This window comes from Corvus kubaryi, unplaced genomic scaffold, assembly GCF_017639235.1.
Source record: "Corvus kubaryi isolate FWS band 111438036 unplaced genomic scaffold, C.kubaryi_AGA036_p1.0 71, whole genome shotgun sequence".
Taxonomy (NCBI): domain Eukaryota; kingdom Metazoa; phylum Chordata; class Aves; order Passeriformes; family Corvidae; genus Corvus; species Corvus kubaryi.
The window spans coordinates 7,381,325-7,403,619 of record NW_024582059.1 but is presented as its reverse complement, the minus strand read 5'-3'; the positions used below and the strand labels follow the sequence as shown (position 1 = coordinate 7,403,619).

The window sequence follows — 22,295 nt, the reverse complement described above, 5'->3', positions numbered from 1 at the left end:
TTGTCTCAAAAATCACAAGTATTTTAAAACAGCTGGAAATTTGAATAGCCAAAGGAAAAAAAGTCATTAGATGTCACGCTGTGATGGCTCCTTTTTTTTTCTGTGCTGAAAATGTGAATGTTTCAGAAATATTGTATTAAATGTGAAGACAACTCACAACATACAGATTGCTGCATTTTTCTAAATAGTTCGATGGTGCCTGATAGGTATGCAAATCTTTGGGTCTTTTTATATAAAAGAAAAAAAAGTATATTTTAATATACTTTTTTGAATAATAATTTTGAATAAAACCAACATGCTGATTTATTAAAGATCAGATGAATACTGTAAGCATAAGCCAACATTATTCTATTAATATATCCTTGTGGTATTGTAAATGAACTAAAATAATTCAATTTTACATATTAATTTGCTGGTTTCCTTTTTTAATACAAAACGTACATCTTTCAAATATTATTTAAATATTTTTAATAATCTTTTAAGAGAATACAGCATGAAGTTACTTGAAATCATAGTGGAATACTCAAACATGCTTTCTAATGTTTTAAAAGAGGTTGCATATCACTGCTCTCATATTAGCAGAGTTTTAACATTTCAGTATGTTTATATCCTGTGATTTTCTCAGGAATTATAAATGACCAAAATGTACTGAATTAAATTAAGTGTGCCAAGTGAGAACCAGAACACTTTTCTGAAGTCATTCATACAGATATCTGAACCCAGAAAGGGATGCAAACTGTGGTCTGAGCTTCCATTTCAAAGACTAACTTGATGGAGGGGGGATTTTATGGGAAGCAAAGACAAGAACAGCTAAAATTGCTTGGTTTAGGCCTTTTCCTGTATTTGTGCTGTTGTCAGAATTCTAGTAAGCTATGTAGATTCACAAAATATGAAAAATATTTAACCTGACTGGTTTAATTATTAAACAGTTTGGACCAAAATCAGCCATGGCTCAAGGAGCTAAAACTCCACTGAATTTGATCTCCTGCATGAGGACATCATCAACACTATTAGTTTGAAAGAACACAAACTTCTCCCTACAAATGTTAAAGAAATCTTTCTAAGGCCAAAACTGACATCATTAACAAGTTATTTCCACTTATGGATGCTATCCAAGATTTTATCATTGATTCTGGGAATCTCCAAACTTTTAATACTGTTTTCCCTCCATGTACCTCTAAGGGAAGTTCAGCCACCCTCATCTTACATATATGGAAGGGACATGGTCATCTTGAACCTTTGCCCACGGCTTATGAGCAGCTTGTGATACAGTGGAACTAAAACCAGGTCTCACTAGTCCCAAGCCAGAAACTCAAATTATCCTGGATCAGCTCACACAAATCTTAATTAAATATATGATATTTGTGCTAAATCTGTTTTGAAACCATCAGCATGTTCCACAGTAACTTATGGTGTCCTCCTTCAGGCATTAAGCCCTCTTTAGATCCTGATGAAAAGCCCTGGTTGTGTCTGTGCAGAGGCTGTTAGAGACTGGTTGACAAGGGTTGGTGCAGGAGCTCCCAAGCCAGCTGCAGAGGCCCAGCATGGGAAACCCCCAGGCTTATTCTGCCTTCAGATGGGATTTCCCCTTTGAAACTCAGCCTCTGACCCTCCCAGCTCCAGTACTTTTCATTGGCTTCCCCAGGAGAGTTGGGTGGTTGTGTCTCCCTCAGGATTCTCCATGAGCAACACGTGCATGTCACACCACAGCAGGTTGGTGGCTACGTGCCAAATGACCAGATGCCCCAGGGAAAGGATCGTGTGACTGTCCATCTGGTAAGCAAGGGCCTTGTCTGCACTGCAGAGGTTGTGCCTGGAGACTTTTACCAGCAAAAACGGTCCAAATTTGGAATGGCATACAGAGGGTTCTATCCTGGCAAACATACACACATACAGAAAAGCATTTTGGCAGCAGAAGTTAACCTCCATTAGCATCTTGGTTATGAGATGTGGTTTTACTCTCATGATTGCAACCATTACAGTCAGGCTGACACTTTATAAGGATTGAATAAAGCCTTATGAAGAACCAGAACTATGACTTAAATTTCTTCTAAAAATGATATCAAAGCTTTCTCTTCAAAACAGAACAACCTATCTTTTTTCCTTCATACTGCCTCCTCCAACTCATGTGGTTAATGAGAAGATGTTTCCAGAGTTAACGTGGTAGTGATACCACAACCCACCTGCTAGAAACTGCAATAATACACCATGGACCTGTTGGTGTTCCAGGAAACCCCTCTGTACAGTATTTTTGTGCTAAAAAGGCACTTACTGGCAGAGGCGTATGTGTGATTTGAGGAATGACTATTTGCTCGCTGCCTTGGTGTTTGTTGTGCCAGCCAGTGATGCAACCCTCTTTACACAACCCCCCCTGCCCCCAGGTGAGTCGTGGTCACCAGATCATGGCCCTTCAGAGCTGGATGTACCCCCCGAAGAGGTCTTGGGGGACAGAACCTTCTTGGCTTACACTGAGCTACAGTGTTTAAATTTAAAAATAGCTGTTGATTTAGAAATGTCCTTTTAAACAACTAGTGTTGTAATAGTGTCATCCTATGAAAAGAATATTGTAAACTTAAATGTTCATCTCTGCTGAGACAAACATCCTTTTTTCTTATCTGCTTTTACTGGTAGCAAATATTACTTCAAAGGTTTCTTGTAAATGATAATTAATGGTATCTCCGTGTTCTGGGAGCAAGCAAATTCTAAAACATTAATGAGTGTGCCTATTCACTTTGCCTTTAACACAACACTAGAAGTCCATCCAACTTACCAGTCACCCTCCATGGAACAGTGCCTATTAAAAAATACATAGTTTGCTTTTTCCAGAATTGCAGCTGTAGCTGACATGCAAGAACACATCAAGAAACCACATATAACAAAGAAAATTAATGAAATGCATATTCTTGTTAAAATTACTGACATGATTTATTGACGTTCCAGGACTAAATTTCACCTTAGACTAAACCTTCTAGAAAAACAAAAATATTAAATTTGTCCTCTAACTGGATTCTGAAATCTCCGAAAAGATTAATTTGTTCTCTGAGTTTCTAAAGCATTACAAGGAAACCAGGAAACAAGTTCGGATATAAATTTCTGAGGGGAATGTTTACTTGTAAAAAAAATGAGAACAACTATAGCAACTACAGGGCCATGTGAATACTACTAATAATAGTAATAAAAAGCACAGACAAGTTTTCTTGCTAAATATAAATGGATTTTTAAAAAAAATTTTGCTACCAGATCACGTATTTCAAATTTGGTTTCCCTTTAAAAGGCGGTGGAAATAAGTTTGATTTCTTTCGACAGACAATAGGAAGGAAACAACTCTGTACACTGCCAGAGACCAGCCTTTAAACCATTTCCACACATCAAATCTACCAGTCAACTGAGCAATCAAGCAGGGTTATGCTACTCTGTCTGTAACCTTAAAAAAGAAAGGCAAACCTGTTTGAAATCCCTAGCTCTCCCCAAATTTCCTTTCAAATGTTGTGTATCCTCAATCTAACGTCATTAGCCCAAGAGGACATGAAAGACTTGCCCCATTTTGACACACTGCCCTGTGGAGTTTGCACTCTAGGTTGCACTTTAAGCAAGGACAGACAATGCTCCCCCTCCTCGAGGTGCTATGCTGGCCTTTACAGGAAGCGCTGAAATCCAGAGGGATTATTGCCAGCCTCACCAGAAGGACTACCAAAATAGGCTGACATGTTAAATATGAAACCTGGCTGCCTTGGCTTGAAATGGAGCTGGCAATAGTTCTCCACCGTTAGTGACAATTGGCATCTCTTCCCCACCTCTACCTAGACCGGGAGCTGGAGGTCAAAGCCACGTGGAGCACATTACCATCACTGTAACCTAAATTACTAAACATAAATCATCAGTGCAGCCACAAGAAATGACCCACCAACTGCAGAAAAGACACGACCTTGATGTCAAGCAGGCAAGTCGTGTACCAGAAATAATCCCAGGCTAACACAGTCCTGTAGCTAATAAAGATGACAGGTTTGAACCACCTATGCTGCACTGAATTACTTCTAGCCCAGATCAAGTTTGTAAAATGTTCACAGCTCAGGCATGCAGGCAGAGTAATTGGCTGGTCCAGTGATAAAGAAGAACATCATGATGGAGTGGCTGCAAAAGATGAGCTTACCAAATCCCAGCTACTGCCCAGGAGGACAAGACTTCCTGGAATTAAGAGCAGATGAGTGTATCTGGAGAAATTAGGTGCGTATGTGAAATTTGCACAGATGCATTTGGTTATTCTGCTTATGAAGGAAAGCGAAATATCAGGTGGAGTACCAGGGTACATTTGGAAGACGATTACAACCTCTGCGCTTTCACAACCAACACTTTGCCACGGGGTGCAGGGGTTACAGCTCGTTTACATGCTTCACTCTCCATCCAAATGAGGACCCGTGAACCCAAACTCAAGACACTCTTCCCAAAAGACCAGCTATAATGGTCCAATATCACCGTGGTTCCAAACTGTGTGGCTTTATCCTCGAGAACTCGCGAGGGAAGCAATACTTGAAACCTGTAGCTGCACGACCCAAAGCGGTCGCAAAGGCCGAGAATCCCGGCCCCAAGACGGGACGGAGCAGAGCGCGGCCAGGCCCGCAGCGTGACGGGGCAGCGCCGGCGCCTCGCCCGCAGCGCGACACCGCCCTCTGGCGGCCGCTGCCCGCAGCGCACACCTGAGACACGGCCCCGCAGCGGGGCCAGCGGGGCCCACCTCCGGCTATGCCAGGGCCATCCCAAAACACGCGGCACACGGTTGTGTGCAGAGGGCTCTTGAGTATCTCCAGCGAGGGAGACTCCGCAATCTTTCTGGGCAACCTGTGCTGGTGCACGATCATCGGCACAGTGAAGTTCTTCCTCATGTTCAGGAGGAACTTCTGTGCACCAGTTTCTGCCTCGTGTCCTATTGCTCGGCACCACCGAGCAGAGCCTGGCTCCGTTCTCTTGTCACCCCCCTTTAGATATTTATACACGCTGATGAAGTGACTCGCACCGCCTGCTCCGGCAGCGCCGGCGGGGCTCGAACCCGCGATCCCCAGTACACCGAGGGGAGGGGGTGCCATAAGCCCCGCCCCTCTTTTATTGTCCCCTCATTTCCCTCTTCCACGTGTCACTTCCGGTGCGGCGCAGGAAGGCGCCGGAAGTGGCTCCATAGCGGCTGCGGCGGGGGGAGTTCGGTGGCGCAATGGCGGAGGTGAGGGACGGGGGGAGCGGCCCCGCATGTCCACTCTGTCGCGCCCCAGAGGCTCCTCGGGCGAGACCAGGGAGTGGGGCCGAGTCACTGGGGCGGGTTGGGGCCGGGCGAGAGAAGTGCCGCCCCGCACCCGCCACCCTCACTGTCCCCTGGGTGGGAAGGGCCGCTGTGGGGATGGACCTTGGCGCCCTTTCCGTCTGCGCAGACCCCGCCAGGTCCGGCCCGGGGACAGCGAGGTGCGCGCAGGACGCAGAGGGTGCGGGTCATCGGCCTGTGCCTGTCTGGGGAGGGAGTGAGCAGCGGGCAGCGGGCTTGCTTTGCCAGACTTGTGCCGTCTGCGGAATTGGTGCTGCGGGGCATCAGGCACAGCATCGCCAGCCGGGCAGGGGAGCGGATTGTCCCGCTCTGCTCTGCTCTGGGGCAGCCTCACCTCGAGTGCTGGGGGGCAGTTTTCGGTACCACAATGTAAAATAAAGGTCTAAATGAAATGAGTATGAATGGTGTGGAGGGGAAGCTTTATGAAGAGTGGCTGAGGTCGCTTGCCATGTTCAGCCTGGAGAAGAGAGTGAGGGGAAACCTCACTTCAGTTTACAGTTTCCTCGTGAGGGGGAAGCAGAGGAGCAGGCGCTGATCGGATCTGATCGCTGTGGTGCCCAGTGACAGGACCCGAGGGAATGGCCTGAGGCTGTGTCAGGGGAGGTTTAGGTTGGATATTAGGAAGGGATTTTTCACCCAGAGGGTGGTTGGACAGGGAAACAGGCTCCCCAGGGAAGGGGTCACAGCACCAGCCTGACAAGAGTTCAGGAAGCATTTGGACAATGCTCCCAGGCAGATGGTGTGATTTTTGGGGTGTCCTGTGCAGGACCAGAAGTTGAACTTGATGGTCCTTGTGGGTCCCTTTCAACTCAGCATGTTCTGTGATTATGGGGAAATGATGCTGTCATGCTCGACCACCAGAGAGCTACTGACTCTGTTAGCCCATAGTGGCATCCTCAGGGGTCTTTATGAGGGCTTGGGAGTACCGCTGTGGAGAAGGCCCCTGGTTTTATAGGCTGTAGAATCGTTACTGTGGCGTGAATGTCATGCCCTTCTAAAAGCATGTGGGGTTGTCAGGATTATAGAAGAAGGTGGAACGACTGCTGCCCCATGCAACACTATGAACTGGTTTTTTACAGAAAAGTTTTTGTCGAAAATTACTTGCAGAAGCTTCTTCCCTGCTGGGGAGACGTGGTCTTACCTACTCCTCCGTTTGTTGTGTCAACAGCTGCTGTTGTTGAGTGGTGATTAGCCATGCTAACGTGAAGTGGTACACAAATTCACGATTGCCCATGTTCTTTTTATGGTGGTAGTGAAGGAAAATTTACAGGGGTTTTTTTTTCAGAATTGGTTACTTTATTGCCTGCATATAAAAACAGAACTGGAAAGGATGTGAGATAAAAGCTTTTATATTCATGGATTTGTCATGTAAATACCAGTGCAGAAAGTTTGATCAGAGTTTTTGGCTTGCTTTTCAAAGTCTTGTAAGTTTACAAGGAATAGTATATAGTTTTGAATAAACACTGTAAAACAATTAACAGATAAACTTAATTTTTTAGTTTCCAAAAGGATTAGTGTCTTCTGTGAACTGAATGGTTGCATATGATAGAACTGAGATTTGAAATTGCTACTCAGTTCAATTTATGTTTCAGTTTACAGTTTTTCATTTAAATCTGTTCAAGCATATTTAAATGCTTTTTTCTTTATTTTAGGAAGTCCAAAAACATTCTGTGCACACACTTGTGTTCAGGTCTTTGAAGAGAACCCATGACATGTTTGTAGCTGATAATGCCAAGCCTATCCCATTGGATGAAGAAAGGTAAGTGCTGCTGCACTCGGTGAAGTTTTAAACTCTGTTAATGATTGCTCCACCCAAGTCAGAAATTCAGATGTTTCTGTGCTGTTAACAGTGTAATTTTGAGAGGAGAGAAATATTAGAGTTGTAAAGTAAGTTTTATGACATCCTCTCTAAAATATTTCAAAACTTAGTAACAGTTCAGAAACTGGGGTTTAATGAGGATTATGCTTTACTCTTCCCACAGTCACAAGGTGAAAATGGCAGTCAAGCTGCGCACAGAGTACGGCTCAGTGCTACACATGCCCACTCTCAAAGAGAACCTGAGGGAGAAAGGAGGCCCCAACACTGGGGATCCCTATGGACACAAGCAGTATTCTGGAAATCAAGGTTAGTATGCTCTTAGTGGTATATTTGTCCTTTCTTTTGCAACAGTCTCACTGATGTAGAATCTAAAGAATGCAGTCCAGTGTTAATCCACTGGAAATAAATACAGAAATAAAAGAAACCTTTTTTGATTGGTATTTTTCTTGCTAGGGTCCACAGGAGGTACGTGATTCAGAGCAAGGGGAAAGCTTGTTTATAGCAAAGGAGTTATTGGGTGCTGTGGATTTTTTTTATAGTGATTAATTGGTAAAAAGAGTAATTTTTGGTAACATTAGTGTGTGCTGCACACAGAACAAATTAAATTAATGAAAATGAGAAATGTCTAAGTACACTGGAAGTGGTTACTGGTTTCTGCCATGTGTGACCTGCTCTGTTTTCCTCTGTTTGCTGTTTGAGTGCATTATTTACAGTGCAGTATAAAATGTAATTATTAATATAACATTTTCTTGCTCTTTAGGACAAGAACTTGAGTATGTGGTGACTGGTACACACCCATACCCATCTGGGCCTGGTAAGTAAAATTTTGCAAGTGTTTGCATGAACTTTTTGGTTTCCTGTATGAACAAGGCATTGTTCATCCTAGCAGGAGCAGGCTTCCTCTTGTTGTGAATCTATACTTGATAGTAATGGAATGTAGCCTGCTTTTCGTCACCAGAGTAGAAAGGTGCAGGTTTCACCACCTTGCTCTGGGGAAGAGACTTAAAGGTTTAATAGTTTTAGTGTCATTTGGTTTTGTCCATGCTTGTAAGGGTTATGTTTCTGTATTGTTACATTGGCCATTGCTAATTGCCACTGTTGCTGATGAATCCTGCTCTATTCTTGTAAGAGCGTAGTTTTAGCTGTTAATCTTTCATTGTACTTAAGCTTATTATGAGTATAGTGGAAAATCTGTTGTTTTGGCTTATAAATTAACAAATATGAGTGTTCAGTGGACCCTCAATCTTTAAAATACCAGGCATAGTTTCTTGTAACTGTGCGGTTGAGAATTTCTCACAGTGGTTTCGACAAGTTTAATGTTCTTTTAATAGAATCATGTATATCAGGGTTAAAAATCAGATTTCTTTCTTTGCTGTTTCTTGTTTTAACCTGAATATTTTGCCCAACTACTGAGTTTGTTGTCAACTGACAGAAGTTTGGTTAGGAAGAGAAATAAAGCAATTAGTTAGTCTGCTCCAAAACTATACTTTACAAAGAGTTTTTAAATTTTTTTAAAGAAAAGATCTGCTATTCTTGAGATAATGTTAAAAATCTGAAGATATAGCCTGAAATTCTCACTTCAGTGGAACTAAGCCTTTTGTAGTTCTGGCACCACTGTGTGATGCGTAGCCCCACACAGGGTTGGATTATAATTTGTACTAAAGGGCCTAGGTTAGCAAATGCTTCACAACACCATGTTTATTTCTGTAATGTTTGAATTTCCATAGAATTTGAAGCTGGATAAAAAGATGGATGCTGCTCCTAATTAGACTTTTTTTTTTCTCATTTCCACTGATATAAACACACAGTTTTATACTCTAGAAATTTTGTATTCACATATGTAGTAGATCAAGATGAAAAGGATTGGGTCAAAACAAAGATTTCAGTAGATTTGAATTGGATGTGAAAATGTTATTGAAGGATGACGCTTAATATTACAGGTGTGTCAGGCCCTTGTTTGCAGGTACACGTGTATATACATGTTAGTATAATACACTTTTGAGTTCCTGTTTAAAAGAGTTGTCTTTGTTTGTGCTGTGTTATTTTTTCCAAGGCGTGGCTTTGACAGCAGATACTAAGGTCCAGAGGATGCCAAGTGAATCTGCAGCACAGTCCTTAGCTGTAGCACTTCCTGCTTCCCAGTCCAGGTACTGCTGTGTTACCTCATTGACACTGTTATCTATGGGAGTTTCAAGGCAAATCACAAAGGCTGGGATAGGAGCTACCTGGAGTAATTAAAATATTCTTTAAAAAACTGCTTTTAGTGTGGACAGGCATCATTTTCTGTATGCTTTTTTTTTTGTATTGTCATAGAGGCAGTGGGTGGACGTTGGGACAAGGGAAATTTTGTTTAGGCAGGAAAGAGGTGAAGCTTTGTGGGTATCTGTACCTTGGGGTGGTCAAGCTCTGGACAGGGTGCTAAGAGAGGTTGTGGATTCTCCATCCTGAGAGGTGTACAACACTCAGCTGTATGCAGCCCTGTGATGCCTTATCACTTAGCAGGAGAAAGTTGGTTGCAATTCATCAACCATTTTCATTCACCCTAGGCTGGATGCAAATCGGACAGCTGCTGGCGTGGGTGACATTTACAGGCATGCTGGGATATCTGAGCGTTCACAACCTCCTGGGATGTCTGTGGTGAGTCTGTTGCACATCTAATGTGAAAAGTACATGGTATTGACCAGATTGCTTCTGGAGCTGTGTGTGTTGTGTGGAGATCTCCTGATTGACTAAATTTAATCAGTGTTGAGAAGGCAGAATAAAAAGGTTTTAGCCTTTGGGCAAAGAGGTGAGCTACGAACCAGAAGAGTAACCCTTCTTTTAACTTACAGGCTATGGTGGAAGCTGGTGGAAACAAAAATTCTGCGTTAATGCCAAAGAAGGCTCCAACCATGCCCAAACCTCAGTGGCATCCACCTTGGAAACTGTACAGAGTAAGTTAGAAATTACATGACACGAGCACGCATAAAAAGTAAACATATTTTATGTAAGAGCTTAAATCATAATTTTTGTTCTCATTCTCAAAAATGTAATCAAATATGATTCAAAAATGTGATCAAAAAGCGATCGCAACTAAGTTGTATACACACACTCTCTTTGAACCTTTTTTTTGCTCTTGTAGCTGTGTTACGCTAAATTTGTTAGGTTTGCTGTATTAGTTAGAAATCTGAAGGCTAATCTTTAAAAGAGTTTTTTGAAAACCACTTGAACTCCAAGGAGTGTATAGGTTTTCTAAATACAGCAGTATTTGAATGTGTTTTTTGTAGAAATTAAGATAAATGCCATTTGAAGGAAATGGCACCAAAATAAATCCATAAGAGATTTATGGTAAACAGATGAAAAATTGAAAAATGCCTACTTGTTAGGAGCACTTTCTTTTCAGAGAAATACTCTGAATAACAATTCAAGTCACTAGAGTATTTGTACATGTAAACAGTTTTAGTGAAGGTTTGTTGTCAAAATCCTTGCTCAACAAGGCAAAAGCTTGTACAGACAGCTTGGAAATAAAAGCATAGCTGGAACACCAAATGTGGGTTTCATCTATCTGTTGCTTTAGATCTACATTTTAACTGGTTTTCCTAAGCTTGGTTTGAAGTTGTGAAAGATGTGAACTCAAAATAGGTCAAATGAATTATTTCTTAGATTTCTCCCCAGAAAAGCCCATTTCTATTCCTATATTAAGAGATTTTGACAGTTATCTTAAAATCTTGTGTCTGTGGTCTCATGTGATCAGAAAAGTCCACTTTAGCTTTCCAAAGTATTTCTGCCTAAGAAGCTTTGTTGTGTTTTAAATCTTTTGAAATGAGCTGTATGACAGTACATGAAACATGACATCCAGTGAAACCAGTTACAGGTTTTGATTTTAGCTGTCTGACTTTGGAGAATTTAGAGAAACAGAAAGGCTGCTGAAAGCAAAGCATGCGTTGGCGGAGTGTTTCTTGTGAGATCAGTCTCCATTATTTTATTGCTGGAAAGTGTCCAACTCTCATATTACCCCTCTTTTGGGGAAAAGAAGGTGATGGTGTGCTTGAAGAGGTTATTACATAGAAATGTAATTTAATAGCCAGTATTTTTAGAATTGTTCTTTGTATAAGCACTATACAGCAGCATAAGGAATCGGTGTTCAAATAGACTCTTTCTCTTCAAAGCTTCAAGTGTTGAGCCACAGTGTTTTGGACTCTGAAAGGGTGTGAAAAAGTTGCTTATAGGAATAGGATGTTTACTTATTGCAAGCTCCCCAAGTCTGGTGTACATAAATTTCTAGTTTTCTCTTTCTTTAACTGAAGTAGAAATCAAGTTGTCTTCAGATCTGATTTCACATTTGACTTTTCTTGATAAATACTAGCAAATTTCAGTGTTGGAGAAGGAAAATTACATCAAAAGATGTACGTGTATTATTTCTGATGTATAAAATTTTTTGGTTCTTTCTCAAGGTTATCAGTGGTCACCTGGGCTGGGTGAGATGTATTGCAGTAGAACCAGGAAATCAGTGGTTTGTTACTGGCTCTGCTGACAGAACCATAAAGGTAAGAGGCTGGGAAGAAATGACTGACAAAGTTTGTAGTGGGTGGGGGTTTTTTCCCTTTTTATTTAAAAATGTCTCCAGCCCCTTGGAAACAATTTCTTGTTTACTGTTGGTGGAATAATGAACTGCAGAACATTTTTTCTTTTATTACCTTGTCATAGCACTAATTCTTTTCTTGAGATTTCATTTATTACATGGTCATATCTGGAGACGAAATATTTGTGATTCTATTTTTAACTTACAGTGCAACAGGATCAGTTACATCTGGGCTGTTTACCCAGGCTTACTGTGTAGCTTTCTCCTGTCTACCTTAAAATACCTCTTTTGGTGCAGATTTGGGACCTTGCTAGTGGCAAATTGAAATTGTCTTTGACGGGACACATCAGTACTGTACGAGGGGTGATAGTAAGTGCAAGAAGTCCATACCTCTTTTCTTGTGGAGAAGACAAACAAGTGAAATGCTGGGATCTTGAATACAATAAGGTAAGCTATGGTTTCTTTAATTGAAGGAATTGGTGGTAGCAAATACAGAAATCAAAGCATTTAGAATATTCTTTCAATTATTAGTTTGTGTGGTTTTTGTTCATTTAGGTTATCAGACATTACCATGGTCATCTAAGTGCTGTCTATGGCTTAGACTTGCATCCAACAATAGATGTGTTGGTGACATGTAGCAGAGATTCAACAGCACGAGTAAGTATAGCACTGTTGTGTTTAAACACCCTGATATGTGTATTTCAACATCTTACATTTGTAAAAAAGAGCACTTAGCAAAAGTTAACATCAATCTAGATGAAATACTAAGATGATTTGTGTTAGCTTGGTCTTACATTGTTGGTAAAATTGAAGCCCAAATACAAACATGTCATGTCACTTCAGGATGTTTTATTTCTTAATTTAGTAGGTAGATTACATAATATATGTACGATTGCTTAGTATTTAGAAGGTGGTATGGGACTATGGTGACTTAAATTATTCATATGCATAGAAGTTCACTGGCAGGTTCCTGCTCTCTTTGAAATTTGCCAGCTGAGGCAGTTCTGTGATGAATGTTTGGTTGAAAAATACCACCTAAATACCATTTTTTAATCTGTAGACTATTGACAGTGCCTAAAATACATTGAATATGCACCTGTTACTGACCTCTCACATATTTGTTGTGAATTCATAGATTTGGGATGTGAGGACAAAAGCCAGTGTGCACACACTGTCAGGACACACAAATGCAGTAGCAACTGTGAAGTGCCAAGCTGCAGAACCACAAATTATTACAGGTATAGTAGGCGTGGTTTCATGAGTAACATGATGGAAAAACCTAATGATGAATGTGTTTGTTCAGTAATTGTGTGATGTTCATAATGTTACCTTGGAGAATTTGCTCAATATCTCTTACTAGTTTCTGTTGAAATTGGGCCATGCAGTGGTTACGCATACTATTAATGGTATGTTTAAGCAAATATGGCTGTGCATTGTTCAAATGCTTTTCTGCTCTTCTTTTTTTTCTGGTGTTAACATTTGTGTTGTAATATGTATTGAGACTTGGATTTTCTGTGATATTTTAGCCCTCCCCATTTCATTTAAGGAGCATCCAGTACCGTGGTTAAGTGTTCATCTTCTTTTCCATTATGTCAAAATCCAGCTTTGCAGTGTAACTTAGTTCTTAGATTTCAAACTGAGTAAAAAGACTATTGCAATCCAGCATATTCTTCATTTGAGGTGGCATTAGCACAATATTATTGTCTCGCATCATTTTGGCTGCCTTAGCAAAGTAATGATTATGATAAAGTCAAGGCAATGGTTTCTACTTTTTTTTTTTTTTTTTAAATTTTCCTTTCATTGTAGGCAGTCATGATACTACCATACGGCTCTGGGACTTGGTGGCAGGAAAAACTCGTGTTACTTTAACAAATCACAAGAAATCTGTAAGAGCAGTAGTGCTACATCCGAGACAGTAAGTTTTCCTCATTCTGTTACACTTTCACAGTACTTTTGAGAGCTGAAGAGAGCCAATGTGAGTGAAGATCTAGAATGGTAGAGTATAATAATGTGAGAAAGTAATGCACTTAGGATGATGCAAAAATGTACATATCAATTGTCAGATACGTTTTACTGCATTGATTGTGCTTCTCTAGTATTGGCATTGGTGTACTTGAGCAATCCTGAGAATGTCTTATATCCCACAGAGTTACTTATGTGTGTGCCTTTCATTCAGTCCTTAAAAATCAGTGATACAGGGCTTGTAAGGCTAATAATAAATATGTAACTGAATAGTTGTGAGCAGAAAGTGCAGTAGTTTTGTAATGGGCCATTGCACATGTGTGATTAATGCTAAAGGAGACTGATTAATAGAACGGCCTTTGTTTTGAATATGTGGTTCACTGCACAAGACATTTCAATCTTAACTGGCCCTAAAAGAAAACTTACTGTGAGAATTGAAACTTTGAAGCAGATGGTCTTGGAAATGCTCTGAATTTGGATGCTATATTTTGATGCACAGCAGTTGCCTGTTTGGATGCCCTTTAAAACAATGGAGAAAAGGAATTCACATAGAACTTCAATACTTCTGTGCCTTTCATATTTTAAAATTACATTCTATCATTTCTATCAGAAATTCAGAATCTTTGATATGAATAAACTCTGTTCCAATGTGTGCCTGAAATCTTGTATAGCCTGTTATCTGTAGCTATAGAAAAAACCTCTAGTTCTACTTACATTCTGAAAAAAAAAAAGTAATTCTAGATTCAGCTTCATCAATTACACCTTTTTGAAAGTAAACTTGAAGTGTTCTTGTCAAACAGTAGCAGCTGTGAGCCTGTATTTCAGTGTTTCTATTTTTTTAAATGTTCTGGCATTTTCTCATAAGACTCACTTTTTTATTTGTAGTATCTTTTAAATAGACAGCAAATTGCCTGGACAGTGTGGTAGTGAAAGTATTCCTACAGACTTTTATGTGTGCTACCCAAATAACCAAGAAACTGCTTGCACATCTTAAAATGAAGGAAATTTTTATTTCAGGGTATCTCAGTGGAAGAGATGATCTTTCTTAATTACATTTTTGCGGGGCCTTCTCCTTGCTTATGTAATTTTGGAAGACTAGCTGTTAGCCTATGCTTGGGGTTTGTTGTCTTTTTTTTCCTGTTACCTTTGCTGATGATGCCCTTATACCTGAAAATTTGCCAGAATAACAACTGAAGAGAACTTAATGTGCATTTTAAGTACTTGCATATTAAATCCTGTGCCGTATAGGATATTATAAAGTTTAGTCTATGAAACGAAAAGAAAATAGTAGGAATAGCTAATTCATGACTTCATAAAATTGCTTAATTTCATGTAAAGTAAACATGTCAGAAAAGCAGTTCTAATATTAAGTAATTTTGCAACTAGCATTTAGCAGTAGTTTTAATGAAGGACATTTGCTCTCACTACAGCGATTTTGAACTTTAATATACTGTGTTTATTTTCTTTCAGTTACACATTTGCATCTGGTTCTCCAGATAATATTAAGCAGTGGAAATTCCCAGATGGAAACTTCATTCAGAACCTCTCTGGTCACAATGCTATTATAAACACCCTGGCTGTAAATTCTGATGGTGTTCTGGTCTCAGGAGGTAAAAGTCAGAAATACACATTCCCCTCCTTTCCCCCATGCCCATGTGGCTGGAGGTCCTTCGGCAGAGATGCTCACAGAGCTCTGCTTTACCTAGGCCTGTAAGCCTGCTGCAGGACACCATTTCATTTCATAATGAATAGGGCCACTTTCATCTTCTTGGATGTTTCTGAGCTGCATGCAAATAAAATAAATTTGAAGGACTTCTAATGTGCTGCATGGAAGAGGTTTCCTCTTCTCATCTGGCTGCTGCTGCAAGGCTCCAGAGTCCATCCTTTATGATCTGCTAATCATCAGTGCCTCCTCTAGAGTTAGCTGCACATTGATGTAGTGAGACTGGATAGAGGATATAGAAACATCTTGCTGAAGCTGATGGGGAATAGGGCACTTGGTCCCATTTGGTCCCCTTGGATATTGTATGTCCTGTAGGCTAAGGATGTGGAGTAAGATGGGACTGTGCTAAGCAGGAGCTGGAAAACAGCCAATTACATTGTCACCTTACTCTGGTTATGTTTCCAAGTATGTGTGTGTAAAACGGGCCCTTGATTTTAAAATTTGGATAAAGCTGTGTTTGACATTCGGCTCATTCACAGTAGGAGCAAGAACTTCACAGAATACTGGAATAGACTTACATTTCCTTATTATTATTTGAAGACACTTTCAGAACATCTTTGTAAGACTTTTATTGTTAGTAGTAGCTGAGTCTTAGAAAATACCTTCTCCTTTTCCACATAAAAAACCCCCTGTCATTTTAATAATATTAGTTGTGACTTTTTAAAATTAAAATTTGAGTATCAATTCTCCCCTTTACATCTTCATGCTATCTACAGCACCTTCAGAGGAGGTGATGCCGAATTAAAAGAAGTTGATTTTACCTTGGAGTTTTCTACTGTAGAAACACCCTTCTTGAAACATCTGGATTTCCTGTCTAGCTGGCAGCTGTGGAGAAATTTAAATTTTAATAGATCTGTTTTGGCTAGAAAATGCTTTTGAAGGATATTGGGTTTTGTAACTGAAAAATTATCTTGAGAACATCCTTCTGAATAGAGAGTTCAGATTGCTGTGAATGCCCTGTAGCTGATGCCAGCAGCAGCAATACTGGCAGGTTTAAACCAAATTTGGAATAAAACCTGTGCAAACATCAAACCTACTTTGCATGATGTAGAAGTCCTTACTGTCCTTAATCTCTTTGGTAGGATGATGCCTCTTCATTCAACTTTAGTGGAGCTACTGTTCAGGGAGCTTGAAATTCAGAATGCCAGTCCTTACTGTGCTTCCAAAGCAACTTGCTGCAATTGCCTTGTGATGTAGTTTATCATCTCTCAGGGTTATCTGATAAAAATCTGGATGAGATTCTGAAGAAGAAAAAAAGCAGAAAATAGGAAAACTTACGGGGTGTGCTGAACTGTTCTGCATGAATGTCGTGAGATGTATTCCTGATGTATATACTAGTTGTTCATGATACTCTTTCTAGAAAACAGATAGAAATTAACTGGTCAAAATACTAAGTTTGTTTGTTTGTTTGTTGTAGCTGATAATGGTACTATGCATCTTTGGGACTGGAGAACTGGATACAATTTCCAGAGAGTACATGCAGCTGTACAGCCGGGTTCTTTGGACAGCGAATCAGGAATATTTGCTTGTGTTTTTGACCAGTCAGAAAGCAGATTGCTAACTGCTGAAGCTGATAAAACCATAAAAGTATACAAAGAAGATGATACTGCGGTATGTGAAAGTGTCTTTTTAAAGTATTTTCATCAAATCAAAAAAAATCAGACAAATATAACACATGTCAGTAGGGGACATGTTCAGACTTACGTAATCTGTTTTGTTGAAAGACCTCTGCATTAGCATTAATAGGACAGTAGCTAATTTCTGCATTCCTAATTCTTACTATATGCTGTAGTACAAGTGTCAGGTCTGTGAACTCTTTTGCAAAAGGCCTTTGTGGTGAAGTTTGGAGAAACCTGAATACAATAACGTATTTTGGGTTTTGAACCCAGTGGGGAACTGTGGGGTTGTATTGATAAAAACATGGGGATCAGCAAAAGGATTGCACTTCAAAGGTTTATTGCACTTAGTTATATGATCTGGATTGGTTATTGGCCTTGACAACTTTTAGAATTTAGAATAAATAGCTTATTTTCACACTGTTAACTCTAAAATCTGAACTCATTTACTAGTGGAGAAGACAGTAGATTATTGTGTCATTTATCAGTGTATGTCTTAAATATAAAGAATAAAAGAATTTTTATTAAGCATTGGAATTTTGCACTGAATTAGACTTGGAGCAACTCTCAGATATAAAGAATCGGTTTTGAAGTTGGGCAAAATACACTCAATGACATCTACCAATACTGATACCTCTGGAAGGACTGTCGGTGGCTACTCGTGTTCCTGTGCTTTGATACAGTGTTGTTTTGGAAATGCCATTGGCAACCTGATCTTTTTCCTTGTTGGAAAAAAAAAGAGTGATAAGAACAGAACAAGTACTGCTATGTACTTCAGACAGTGAGATGATAGAAAATTTAATTTGGATAAGTTAATTACCTTGTAGATTAGGTATTAATAATGCTAGGTATGAAATAGAGTACAGAATACTTCATAAGTAATATTTTAAACTAAACCTTAATTATAGGTGAGTTTCAAGTTTAAAATAATCCTTACGAGATTTTTTTTTTTCCTTTAGACTGAAGAAACCCATCCTGTCAGCTGGAAACCAGAAATTATCAAGAGAAAGCGATTTTAGTGCAACAACATACTACTTCTGTAGTTTTGTTTTGGCTTTCCTGAGAGCTTTCAGTCGCATTTTGTTCTGCCTAGAACAGCAGAGCAAGAAGTCAGTTAAGTCATTGCTATTTCAACATGTTTTATAATAAATTTTGTTTCTCTTTCCTTTTGTCTTTTTTTGTTGTGATTCCAGCAAACCAGTTGAATCTGTTAACTTTGTGGAGCATGCAGGGTTCATGAAAAAGATAGGTGTGCAGGTGGTTATTTTTTTAGACTTACGCTCGATAGATTCTTATAAAAATATTTTGATGAGCTAGGTTGTCTGAAACACCCTTGCTTGACCTCAAAAGTTAATTACAAATTCATGCATAGAAGTCATCTTCTGGAAATTCCTTGGGGACGCTTTCAGATTTTAGACCAATACTGTTTACAATACATAGGCTAAGTCTATACTAAATTAGAATTTCAGAGTAATTTAGAAACAAGCAAGACGACACAATAAGGTAGTTTGCTTTAAAAACATGGCCTCTGAGCATTGCTGGTGCTGTTATTGAATGAAATGGATTTTCAAAGTGTATCTTTCCCCAGGAAAGCTTTCATATGGAAGCACTCATCTTCATTTATGTTATTTCAGAGTGGGCCTTCTGTAGCAGGAACCACTGTCAAATCATATTGTTCACAGTCACTGCAGGGTTAGGACCAGTTGACTTTCTTTGTAGATGAACTGTTGGTTTTTTCCATTTATCTAAAGCATATATCACAGTAGAGTGCAGTGAACTTTCACAGCTGAGCTCGAGGAAAAGCTCTTAAGTCATTTAAGCCTTAATTCTACACATTGCGTCTTCCCATGATCTTAGGAAGGAATTTAAAATAAACTGTTACTGAAAGATGATTTGTACGTCTGAAGGGACAAATCTTTCATTGGCTCTACAAATAGTCAGGTAACAAGCAGTAAACATGTAAGCCTCCTTGCTACTGCTTATCTGTGATGTCCGTGCTGCTCTAAAGCACTTTCTCTTCACAGGGCAGTGGAGAAAACCATTGTCATCTGGCCATTCACTTACTGACAACTTTGCTAGCGGTGTTAATAGTTGCATTGGCAAGTGTCACGCTGGCTAGATGCTGGAATAAATCTGTGGCCTCACTGATATCAAGCATTGATATCAAGCAGTTCACAATAATTATTTCTATTCTCTACCAGTTTGACTTCTTTCAAATCTAGGGTTTATGTTAGACAAATGAGTTATTTGCAATGTAATTTACAAAAAGCTAGTAAAACTAAGACTTGTTTATATTATGACAATTTTTGTCTTTTTTATGATGCATAGGAGGTCTTGTATTTATAATATGAATGTTTGACAATGTCATTTCAAGGGAGTCCATGCTGCATAAATAACTGAATTTTAGTTCACAGCTACTGTCAGAAGTAACTTCACAAAATAGGAAGGGGAATATTTCGTATTTAGGAGTTGGATTAAGCATCTTTTATTTCACTGGTAATTTGAATTTTTGTGGATCTTGATTACAGTTCTTTCCATGTTAACTAATATAACAATTAAAAATACAGGTTATGGCTTATGCATGTTGTATGTTGCTACTAATGCTTCATTCCAGAAATCAATGAATTATTGGTGTTACACAAAATTTTGTTGCTCACAGTGAAATCCTCTTTAGGAAACCAGAGTAGAGAGAAACACCTTACTTGAAAAGAGGTGGGATTGTTGAGAATTTTTTTGTTTTGTTTTGTTTTCTTTTTTTTTTAAGAAGTGTCTGTTTCTTTTGATAGTTTGGAATGAGGAAGGAGAAATTACAGCTCTAGCTATGGCCCACAGTTCTAGCACGTCTTTTCTGTACTGGCACTTCACTTTAGAAACTGCATTTATTCCACTCTTCATCGTTTTGAAGACAGATCACAAAGTCTCCGTAAGAACCTGTGTTTCTTCTCTGGACTTCTGGAGGAATCTGCTGTCTTGGGGCAGTGGTTGTCAGAACATTTCTTTTTTGTGCCCTCGGTAAAGATTTTGTCTATAAATTAAAGGCCGTGCACTATTATTTGGGATAATATGTTTCCTTTTTGGCTCTAGGATAGGCTGCCCCAGTTCTAAGTGTGATTTTTTTTTTTAAAGTATATTCTTGAGCATTTGATTTACTTGTTCATTTCCTTCCCAGCAGTTTTTTCTTCCACTTGACAGTAATCATCACATGTTCTTCTGTAAGTATTATTTATGATGCATCAAGATTATCAGATTGCATCAAAGTGCTCCTCTAGTGCAGAGTAAGCCTGGATACTCAGTTGTGACACACACAGGCCTGATTGTGTAGGATACACAGTGACATTAAATTTGTCCATGTGAGTCATAAGGTGAAGCAAAAGAGGAGGGTCTGGTCTACTGGATGTGTTTTACATGGTTCTGGAAAGGGTCACACTGCAATGCCAGTTTAATAGTCTAATTTCAGAGAATAATTATTGTTCTCAATTTCATAAAATTTGATGTTGTCTTCTGTATAGGATCAAATAATTTCTACCACAAATCCTGAGATTTGTTTTATACTGTATATATAATTGCAGAGGAGTAAGAAAATGGGTTTTGTTTGTAACATAAAAAAGTGTAACTGGTAAAAGTGATGAATTTTCAGATTACTCTTTGCTGTATACTGAAGCATACAGTGTAAGCTGTGCAGCTAAAACACTGTTGTTTGCTGGCAGTGTGAAAGATGTGCAGAGCAGTGTGTATTTGGAACTGAAAGGCTTACAGGAACAAGTCTTTAGTAGCAGCTTCTTTTTAGTTTTGTTGGATTGGAATTGAAGTGCTATACCTGATGTAAGTGACAGCAATTTAGCAATCAATAAAACCTTCCATACAATATGAATTCATGTCTTTTTTCCATTATGGATTTATAGTAAGAAGAAAAAAAACCACTGTATTGAAAATGAAAGTAATTTAGGATTGAAGTGGGCTGTTTCCCATAGCACAAGTCTTTTTGGGCCATCAGCTGTAATGGGAAGAGAGAAACTATTGATTGCTGTTTTATGGAGAGCTTCCTGTCTGCATGAAGGGATTAGCAAAACAGATGCAGATTTGTTCATGCATTTTCTCTAGTGTGTTTTATAAAAACATGCAAACACCTCTGGAGTTTAAGTATGAGTTCTAGGACAAGTTCTGGATGACAGCTTTGTGGGTGAAAGAAAGCTTAAACTAATTTTGGTATATCTTAATGGGAGCAAATTAAAGGGATGTTTCTCTACATGGCATGCTACTGAAAATCTGGTCACAATGAAGTCAATGGGGGGTTTATCACTAAATTTTGAAGTGGTGATTCCACTTGGTGGGGTGTGATTTTGTTGGTTGGTTGGTCATGGTTTTTGGGGGCAGGGGAGAAGGGGTTGGTGGTTTTCTTTCCTTCCAGTGAGTTGGAAGAAGTATCAGTCTGCCATGTCATGTATGTAAATATCTGCACAGGGTGTGCTTTTTTGTACTCAAGATGCATCATTCATTTTTAGATGAGCCTTCTAAACTTTTATTAGCATACCTAAGAAAACATTACATATTAGGAAATTAATCTGTGTCAGTAAGCCTGATCAGCTAAAGAAGGGTCAACCTGCATTCTTGATCTATGAAGTGAACACTGCATTAACAGGACTTGAAACTACCTGTTGCATAAGCATAGTATGGAGTTGGTGATTCACTTGGTCCTTTGCAACTTGGCAGGCAAGTAACTGCAGATTTCACTGGTGGTCATTTAGGCAGAGCTTGTAACTTTGGGAGATTCCCATCTGAGGTTTCTTTAATGGCAGCAGCTAAGAAACACTTCACTGGCTTTTATATCTTGAAGTCTTGTGAATTTAGTTCTGTGCTTACTAGGACTGAAATGGGTTGAAAACTGACAAAAATAAGTTGGATGAAAAATGAATGACCATTCCTGTCTGAAGATGATCCAAAAATTTTGAAGCACAGAGGGGAATCTGCATTTCTTGTTTTGATATTGAGTAAGGATCTGTAAGTAAGCTCCAACTGCAGGGCTAGCAGAATGTAATTGCGTCTGTGAACACTTTTTTTCACATGATTTTTTCCTAGGCTTGCTTATCTTGAAAAATAAAGTTCATCAGCAGTCATGCAGTATTGTAATCTCATCTAGTATACATCAGAAACTTGAAAAATATCAGCATAAGTATTCATAAATATTGATGTTGCAAAATTACCTTGAGAGGTTTTCCAGCAAAATAACCAAATCCAACCAAGAGAATTTTGTCTTTAATTTGTCTTTAAGCTGTCTTTATGTATTCTGTCTACCAAGTGCTGTAAGG

The 22,295-nt window shown here is 39.2% G+C and overlaps 1 protein-coding gene across 1 annotated transcript; it reads left to right on the top strand.

Moving 5' to 3' along the window:
• The first annotated feature begins 5,124 nt into the window (after positions 1–5,124).
• PLRG1 (pleiotropic regulator 1) lies at positions 5,125–20,860 on the top strand. Its single transcript, XM_042049721.1, has 15 exons — positions 5,125–5,212; positions 6,961–7,067; positions 7,291–7,433; positions 7,888–7,941; positions 9,181–9,274; positions 9,674–9,764; positions 9,959–10,060; positions 11,561–11,653; positions 11,986–12,135; positions 12,244–12,345; positions 12,824–12,926; positions 13,495–13,603; positions 15,121–15,260; positions 16,791–16,984; positions 17,949–20,860. The coding sequence occupies exons 1-15, from the start codon at positions 5,204–5,206 to the stop codon at positions 18,006–18,008; spliced, it is 1,551 nt and encodes a 516-aa protein (XP_041905655.1). The 5' UTR covers positions 5,125–5,203; the 3' UTR covers positions 18,009–20,860.
• Positions 20,861–22,295: the final 1,435 nt, after the last annotated feature.

Bases quoted from the DNA above. Each gene is read 5' to 3' on its own strand.
- PLRG1 (XM_042049721.1), top strand. The intron at 13,604-15,120 runs GTAAGTTTTCCT...ATTTTCTTTCAG, and splicing joins GTAGTGCTACATCCGAGACA to TTACACATTTGCATCTGGTT. The intron at 16,985-17,948 runs GTATGTGAAAGT...TTTTTCCTTTAG, and splicing joins ACAAAGAAGATGATACTGCG to ACTGAAGAAACCCATCCTGT.